Below are 9267 nucleotides of genomic sequence, written 5' to 3'. Positions count from 1 at the left end.
CACATCTCCCAGGAGTTAGGACAACAGCAGGATGAAGCTGAAACAGCCTCGGGTTCAGGTCGTCCTGGCTTCACATACCTTCTCTGCTACTGACTAGCAGAGCTTCTTGCTTAAGTCACTTACCTCTCTCTGAACCGCAGCACATGGGCTATAATCCCTCTGTGCAGGACTCGATGAAATAGTGTGCGCAAAGCCCTGGCTCAGTGCCTGGCGTGTAGTAGGCCATCAGCCGAGTGCTGTTATAATCGGGGCTCTTTGCTGCTACAATGCAGCACCTTAGACCCTGGGGGTAACGATTCACTCAGGCTTCCATCCAGGGCGAATGGTCCCAAAGCAGCTGCAAGCTGAAAGTCCTGCTCAGCCAGCAATGCCCATGGGAACTTGATCACGGGCAGCTCTCCCTCCTCCTCCTCCTCCTCCTCCTCCTCCTACTCCTCTTTCTCCTCTTCCTCCTCCTCCTTCTCTTCCTCCTCCTCCTCTTCCTCCTCCTCTAAGAAGGCCGCTTCCCAGCCTTCATAACTGCTGTGCACAAGGAACAAGTTTCCAGCTGCCTGCCAGCTTGTGGCAAGCCCGCTGGCTTTGACCTCCTTCATGCTGCACTCATGGAGGCCACCTCCCGATCACCAAACCCAATGATACATTCAGTTCTTGCATCACTTGACTTCTTGGCTGCATCTGATGCTACTGACAATCCCATCTTCCCTAACTGTCCTCCGCCTGCCTTCTGAAGGCCACTTTCTATCTCTTCCGGCCACTTATACTCTCTCTCTGATCAGCTCCTCTTCCTGGCCTTCCCCCACCATGCTGACATTCCGAAAGGTGCGTCCTGGGCCACTTGTCTGCTCTGCAGGGTCATTCTCCCAGGTGGTCACACCACTGCCATGCGTTGGACCAGTGACTTCCAAACAATTCCTGGCACCCTAGCAGCTTGCCCACTGGAGCCAGGATGATCCAATTCACAAATTGGATCAAGTCTTTACACTGCTTAAAACCCATCCGTGCTGTCCCATGGCTCAGAAGATTAAACCCAAGCTCCCTGGTACAGACGCCATGTCGTCTGACTCCTGCCTGTGTCCTTGGCCTCAGCGCCTGCCCTTCCTGGCATCGGGGCTCATCACAGTCCTGAGAGATGACTGGCACCCTCGGAAAGCCCCCGGGGTCTCCAGATCTCTGTTCCTTTGACTTGCATGCACTGTACCTGGAACAGGTGCCCCATGGAGAATGCTCCCTGCCTCCCCAAACCAGATCCAGGGCCCTCCCCCAAGCCCTCTCCTCTGAGTGTAGCTGACCTCGGCATCTCTCCTGTTGTTTTGCTTTGATCTCCCAGTCCGCATGTCCCTGCTATGCAATAAGTACTGGGTAAATGTTGGTGGAGCGAAGGAGGGAATTAATGACCCAGCCAGCCTGACTCTGAGGTGGGCTTGGGCTGGTGACCCAGTGCTGTCTTAGGTCCTCCTGCTGGAAACCTGGCCCAGAGCTGAGCGCGCTTTGCACCCCTCCCTGACCCCAGCCTCACAGCCACCTCCACCAAGGGCCCAGTGGCTGGCCGGGGACTGTTGGTCAGGAAGCCCAGGCTGGAAACCTGGCTCCCTCCCTCCGCACTAACACCTTGGAGCAGATCCGTGGGGAGAATTCTCCACTTGAAAGAAAAGCACCAGGTCTCCCCTCCTTCCCTGCCTTCCTGAGAGCCCCTGTCACTGCTGCATTCTTGCTGAGGCTGGAGGAGATTAACGGGGGGCTGGTGGCAGCAGCCGGTGCCCTAAGCTGCATGCTGTGTGTTCCCAGCACGGCACCACTCACGAGCCGCCCTGGAAGGAAGGTTCTGGTGGCAGGAGCTGGATTTGGTCACCCAGGCACGGGCTGTGAAAGCCCCCACAACTCCTGGCTCTGCCGGGTCGGCCGTTGCTGGAGGCCGGTGTGAGGGTGGGGACGCCACAGTGCAACGGTGTTCAGGGTCAGAGCTTCTTAGGGAAAGGTAAATTACCCCACAGGCTGTTATGGGTAAGACCGTGTTCCTATCACAAGATATGCTCAAGACCTAACCCCTAGTATCTCAGAATGTGACGTATTTGAAAATAGGATTTTTGCAGATGTAATTAGCAAAGATGAGGTCATACTGGAGTGTAGGGTGGGTTCTTAATCCAATAGGACTGGTGTCCTTATAAAAGAAGAGAAGAGACAGAGAGACAGACATACGCTCCTGCTCTGTGTGAAAGAAAGAAGAGGGGGAGACTGCAGACAGGCAGCCGCAAGCCTGGGCCTGCCAAGAGGACTGGCAACCGCCGGTAGCCAGAAAGAGGCAAGAAGTCTTCCCCTCCAGGCTCGGAGGGAGCAGGCCCGTCCACACCTGGATTCCAGACTCCTGGCCTCCACAACTGTGAGGCAATACCCTTCTGTTGTTTGCAGCTGCCTAGTGTGTGGTACTTAGTTACGGCAGCTCTAGAAGCAAATACACAGGGCCTCAGACGGGGAGGCCTCAGATTAGAGGGAAACGCCTCTGACTCCCTACAGCGATTTTGGAGACACTGTCATATTCGTTCCTGTCCCCAGCCTTGCTTGTGAGGCCAAGAAAAGCAAAGGCTGAGTAATGACAGTGCTGGGCAGAGGGAAGCCTAGCTGACGTCAGGCCTCCTGCTCTCTCCTGATCCAGGGGGAGAAGGAAACAGACCATGGGCTGCTGGACGAGGCGTCTCCTCACTCCCGGGTCCACCACTCCACTCTGGCCACTCAGGGCTGCCTGACAGCTGGGGCTTCCGCCTGAGCTCACCCCTGTCTCTGCCACATCCTGAGCAAGGCCCTGCCTCTCCCCCAGCCTTGGGTTCTCCCTAGACCTGAGGCTCCCACGACCATGCCACCTGCTGAGCCCAGACATCCCCTCCTCCCTGAACCCTCCCCTGACCCCTTCCCCCGACGCCTTCTGTGTTGGGGATGCCTCGGGACGGCTGAAGGGGCCCCATGCTGAACCGCTAAGGGAACGGGACAGTCAGACACACCTGCCTTCAAATTCAGGCATCACACTTGTAGCTGTGTGACTCCAAGCAAGTTCTACATGGCGTCTATTTCCTCCTTTGTAAGGTAGTGATCCCAGCAGGGTTGTGGGAGGCAGCTAGTCAAGGTTGTAAGAGACCCTACAAGGCCGAGGCTCTTTCCCTGGGCCCCACGGGCTAGCCTCAGGAGGTCCAGGAGAGCCCCGAGGCTGGGAGTGAAATAGCGCCTACAGCTGCCTACATTGCTCTCAAGCCTTAGCGCTTGCCTTGTTCTCAGAGGGGTTCATGACTCCAAGAAGTTAAGATCCCCCAGGTAAATCCCCCAGCCCAGAGCCCCCGAACACCACTCCGCTTTGGACTGAGCGTCTCTCCTGGGTCCTGCCACCTTGCGTCTTGCCCTGAGCTGCATCTGCCGCGTGGTGTGGTGGCCTCACAAGGAAGGGGGCCCTCACAAGGCCAGCTTCAGACCCTGTGCCTGACCCAGGGCTCCTTTGCAAAACAAGTTCTTTTTTTTTTATTATTATTATCCTTTGAGTTCTAGGGTACATGTGCACAACGTGCAGGTTTGTTACATATGTATCCATGTGCCATGTTGGTGTGCTGCACCCATTAACTCGTCATTTAGCATTAGGTATATCTCCTAATGCTATCCCTCCCCCCTCCCCCAACCCCACAACAGTCCCCGGAGTGTGACGTTCCCCTTCCTGTGTCCATGTGTTCTCATTGTTCAATTCCCACCTATGAGTGAGAACATGCGGTGTTTGGTTTTTTGTCCTTTCGATAGCAAAACAAATTCTTAATACTGCTCCTTCCCGAGGGGCCCTGAGGCCCAGCTTGCCAAGCGCCCACAACGCACCTCCGGCCAAGGTTTCAACAGATCTCACGAACAACCCCAGTCCAGTGGAACACACCATGGAAACCGTGTTGTTTACGTTTCACAGATTTGCCGGGGATAAAGGCTACTTAATGAAGGAGGGCCTGAAAGTACTCATGGGAAAGGAGTTCCCTGGATTTTTGGAGAATCAAAAAGACCCTCTGGCTGCAGACATAACAATGAAGGACGTGGACCAGTGCCAAGACAGCACACTGAACTTCCAGAACTGGTTTTCACTCACTGTGGGGCTCACCACTGTGGACAACAGCTATTTGTAGTACCTATGAAGCAGAAGGGAACGAAGCAGGCAGAACTAAGCAATTACTCGGCCCCGTGAGAGTTCTCCCAAAGAGTTGCTATAGGAACTGCCCACAGCTTCCCCCTGTAGAAGGCTTTCATGAGCAGACCAGGGCCAAGAAAACAGACACATCAAATCCAAATCTCATCTAACAAGCAAAGAAAGGAAGTTAATTAAATAATAGGCTCTTGATCTTTAGATTGTTTGCATCCTCTTGGCCTCAATAGACACGTCCTTTTTAGTTTGGGAAAATATATATATACTGTTTAAATTACTTTTTAAGCCTTTGCCTTGGTACATATATATTTTTATATTGGCCGGGCACGGTGGCTCATGCGTGTAACCCTAGCACCTGGGGAGGCTGAGGTGGGTGGATCTTGGGCCCAGGAGTTTGAGACCAGCCTGGGCAACATAGTGAGACTTCATCTCTACAAAAACAAACAAACAAAAAAAACCAGCCAGGTGTGGTGGTGGGCATGCCAGTAGTATCAGCTACTCAGGAGACTGAGATGGGAGAATTGCCTGAACCCAGGAAAATGAGGCTGCAGCGAGCTATGATCACCCCCACTGCACTCCAGCCTGGGTGACAGAGTGAGACCCCGACTCAAAAACAAAAAAAAAGTACATATATTTGTGTATGTATGTATGTATGTACACATATGTATCTAGAGTTTCTTCTCACTGTGGTTTGAATGTGTACTCCCAAAAACGTGTTGGAAACTTAATCCCCGATGCAACAGTGTTGAGGTAGGGCCTAATGAGAGGTGATTATGCCATGAAGTTCTGCCCTCAAGAAAGGGTTAATGCTGTTATCTCAGTGGGAGTGGGTTCCTTATAACAGGATGAATTTGGCCCCTTTCTCTCTCTCTCTCTGCCTCTACCTCTGTTGCCCTTCCACTGTCAGATGATATGGCAAGAAGGCCCTCACCAGATGCCGGCTCCTCAATATTAGACTTCCCAGCTTCCAGAACTATAAGAAATAAATCCCTGTTCCTCATAATTACCCAGTCTCAGGTACTCTGTTACTGCAGCAGAAGACAGACTAAGACACTTCTCTCTCCACCACATTCCTTTTTTGTTTGTTTGTTTGTTTGTTTTTTGAGATGAAGTCTCGCTCTGTCGCCCAGGCTAGAGTGCAATGGCACAGTCTCGGCTCACTGCAACCTCCACCTCCCAGGTTCAGGCGATTCTCCTGCCTCAGCCTCCAGAGTAGCTGGGATTACAGGCACCCACCACCATGCCTGGCTAATTTTTGTATTTTTAGTAGAGACCGGGTTTCATCACGTTGGCCAGGCTGGTCTCGAACTGCTGACCTTGTGATCTGCCTGCCTCAGCCTCCTGAAGTGCTGGGATTACAGGCATGAGCCACTGTGCCCGGCCCATTCTTTTTTTTTTTGAGACGAGTGTCGCTCTGTCACCCAGGCTGGAATGCAGTGGTGTGATCTCAGCTCACTGCAACCTCCGCCTCCAAGGTTCAAGCAATTCTCCTGCCTCAGCCTCCTGAGTAGCTGGAATTACAGGCACACACCATGGCTAGTTTTTGTATTTTCAGTAGAAATGGGGTTTTACCATGTTGGCCAGGCTGGTCTCGAACTCCTGACCTCAAGTGATCTGCCTGCCTTGGCCTCCTCAAGTGCTGAGATTACAGACGTGAGCCATCATGCCTGGCCACCACATTCCTTTTCTTCCAGAAGGCCACTCTGCCCTCATCCTCCTCTTGCTTCCTTCTCAGTCTCCTTTGTGCCACCTCCCTGTCACCCACTGTTTAATGCGGTGTCCCCAGGGTCCTCCCTCAGTTCTCTTCCTGCCTCTCCCTGCTCTGGCTGCTCTGCTCCCATGGCTTCAACTCTAGTTAAGGTGACACCAGCTGCTATTACAGGCAAACACCAAGGTTTCAGTGGCTTAATGTAATAGAAGTGTATTTCTTCATATGAAATCCAGTTGGCCTGAGTTCCATAAAGTCACAAAAGTGTTTTTTTTTGTTGTTGTTGTTTTTTTTTTTTGAGACAGAGTCTTGCTCTGTCACCCACCCAGACTGGAATGCAGTGGTGCAATCACTGCTCACTGCAGCCTCAACCCCCTGGACTCAAGCAATCCTCCCACCTCAGCTTCCCAAGTAGCTGGGACTACAGATGTGAGCCACTGTGCCAGGCTAGTTTTTTTTTTTTTTTTTAGATGGAGTCTCGTCACACTGTCGCCCGGGCTGGAGTGCAATAGCGCGATCTCGGCTCACTGCAACCTCCACCTCCTGGGTTCAAGCGATTCTCCTGCCTCAGCCTCCCGAGTAGCTGGGATTATGGGTGCCTGCCACCAAGCCCAGCTAATTTTTTGTATTTTTTAGTAGAGATGGGGTTTCACTATGTTGGACAGGCTGGTCTCGAACTCCTGACCTTGTGATCTGCCTACCTCAGCCTCCCAAAGTGCTGGGATTACAGGCATGAGCCACCACAACTGGCCCAGTTTTTTAATTTTTTGTAGAGATGGTGTCTCACTATGTTGCCCAGGCTGGTCTCAAACTCCTGGGTTCAAGTGATCCTCCTGCTTCAGCCTCCCACAGTGCTGGGATTATTGGTGTAAGCCACCATGCCCGGGCCCCTGCCATCTTTGACACGTGGCTTCCACATTGGCCTTGGGCATCTGTATCCAGTAAGCAGCCTGGAGAGAACAAGGAGAATGGTTTGGAAAGTTATGTGGGTTTTTATGATAAACAAGTATCTCACTTCCACCCACCTTCCCCACTGGCCAGAACTTCACCCATGGCCACATCTAACGCAATGAAAGTGGGGAATGTGATCTAGCAGTTCATCTGGCAGTAGAGGGGCTGGCGTTGGATATAGCTTAGATGTCTGGGCCCTCCAAATCTCATGTTGAAATACGAGCTTCAGTGTTAGGAGTGGGCCTGGTGGGAGGTATTTGCATCGTAGGGGTGGATCCCTCAGGAATGGCTTGGTGCCCTCCCCATGGTAATGAGTGAGCTCGCAATCTATTAGTTCATGTGGGTGCTTTGTTTTTGTTTGTCTGTTTGTTTTTTGAGACAGCGTCTCACTCTGTCATCCAGGCTGGAGTGCAGTGGTGCAATCACAGCTCACTGCCACCTCTACCTCCCAGACTCAAGTGATTCTCTCACCTCAGCCTCCTGAGCAGGCCCACACTACCACACCTGGCTAATCTTTTTTTTTTTTTTTTGAGACAGAGTCTCACTGTGTCACCCAGGCTGGAGTGCAGTGGCACAATTTTGGCTCACTACAACCTCTGCCTCCTGGGTTCAAGTGATTTTCATGCCTCATCCTCCTGAGTAGCTGGGACTACAGGTGCCTGCCACCACACCCAGCTAATTTTTGTATTTTTAGTAGAGACAAAGTTTTACTATGTTGGCCAGGCTGGCCTTGAACTCCTGGCCTCAAGTGATCTGCCCGCTCGGCCCTCCAAAGTGCTGGGATTACAGGTGTGAGCCACGGCGCCCAGCCTAATTTTTTTTTTAGAGATGGCGTCTTGCTATGTTGCCCAGACTGGTCTCAAACTTCTGGCCTGAAGCAACCCTCCCACCTTGGCCACAGTGCTGGGATTACAGGTGTGAGCCACTGCACCAGGCCTGGTTGTTTAAAGGAGCCTGGCATCGTTCTTGCCATGTGGTGTGCCTGCTCCCCCTTGTCCTGAGGCCATGAGTAGAAGCTTCCTGGGGCCTTCCCCAGATGCAGGTGCTGGTATCATGCTTCCTGTACTGCCTGAAGAACCATGAGCCAAACACCCCTCTTTATAAATTACCAGCCTCAGTTTCCTTTACAGCAATGCAAAATGGTCTAAGACAGTGTTCGTAAGCCTCTTGCCAGTCTCTGCCATGTGTTGCCCAAAGGCCACTAGGTAGCCATTTCACTCTTCCTCTCACACGTGGAACACACTCACTGCTTCCCAGAGAGGCAGCTGAGTCCACACCATCACTGCCTCCTGAGGCCTCCGCCACAGTTCAGAATCTCCAGCACACACAGGATTCTCTCCTCCAGGTCCTCTGTGACTCCCTGTGATCTGGAACCCAATGCCTAAAAGAACAAGTTATCTGTGTCCTTCCTTTCCCCACCCCAGTACAGACACGCAACACACTTCTGGATCCAGTGGTGGGTGCAGATAGGGCAAGCACAGGACAACATCCTCTTCAGAGAAGGGAAGAACAGAAGATGCAAAGCAGGCTCTGATGACAGCGATGATGCCATTTGGCCGGGCGGGTGCTGGAAGAGCCCCCACCCTTGAAGGAATTGCCCCGTCCTGTTCTCTATGGCTTCCGGCCCTGCCCTCCAGACTGTCCTCTTGCCACGTTGCTCCCAGGCCGCATTCACAGCGGCCATTGAGGGGTGGTTCGCAGCGGCCATTGAGGGGTAGACCCTCCCGGGTTGCTGCTCACCTTTTGTAGCCTGCAGCTCCTTCGGGTAAAAGTTTTAAGACCTCAGAGTGGTTTTGTTTTGTTTTGTTTTGTTCTGTTTTGAGACGAAGTTTTGCTCTGTCGCCCAGGCTGGAGTGCAATGGTGCAATCTCAGCTCACCACAATTTCCGCCTCCCAGGTTCAAGCGATTCTCCTGCCTCAGCCTCCCAACTAGCTGGGATTACAGGCATGCGCCACCATGCTCGGTTAACTTTGTGTGTGTGTGTGTGTGTGTGTGTATTTAGTAGAGATGGGGTTTCACCGTGTTGGTAAGGCTGGTCTCGAACTCCTGACCTCGGGTAATCCACATGCCTCAGCCTCTCAAGTGCTGGGATTACAGGTGTCAGCCACCACATCCAGCCTCAAGGTGGTTTTAAGGCCCCAAAGTTCAAACACTTTCTCTCTTTTTTATTTGTTTATTTTTTGAAGTTCAGGCTTATGGCTTATTTGACATACAGTTCCCTGAAAATCTGAAAAGGCTCCTCTACTTGCTTCCAGTCATTTCTGGATGCCAGCGACCACGTGCAAAATTCACAGTTAGACACAGTTCTCCAGGCTGATTCCTCTGCTGTCTGCCCTCAGGCCGTTCTCTCTCAATGTGCTGATGGCAATCTTGAGGTTCTCAGGCCTGGGGAAGGACACTCCCTGACTCTGACCTTGCCTAAGGTTCAGGCTTCCTGGGCCTTTGCTGCTC

General features: G+C 52.4%; 1 protein-coding gene across 1 annotated transcript; it reads left to right on the top strand.

Annotated features, from left to right (window-relative positions):
• Nucleotides 1–3834: 3834 nt before the first annotated feature.
• Nucleotides 3835–4468, top strand: LOC134735377 (protein S100-A10-like). The gene has a single exon (XM_063629914.1). The coding sequence runs from the start codon at nt 3900–3902 to the stop codon at nt 4137–4139; it is 240 nt and encodes a 79-aa protein (XP_063485984.1). The 5' UTR covers nt 3835–3899; the 3' UTR covers nt 4140–4468.
• Nucleotides 4469–9267: the final 4799 nt, after the last annotated feature.

The sequence above is a fragment of the Symphalangus syndactylus genome, chromosome 20, assembly GCF_028878055.3.
Source record: "Symphalangus syndactylus isolate Jambi chromosome 20, NHGRI_mSymSyn1-v2.1_pri, whole genome shotgun sequence".
In the NCBI taxonomy this organism is placed as follows: domain Eukaryota; kingdom Metazoa; phylum Chordata; class Mammalia; order Primates; family Hylobatidae; genus Symphalangus; species Symphalangus syndactylus.
The sequence above is the reverse complement of the archived record's forward strand: the minus strand, read 5'-3'. Positions and strand labels throughout refer to the sequence as shown.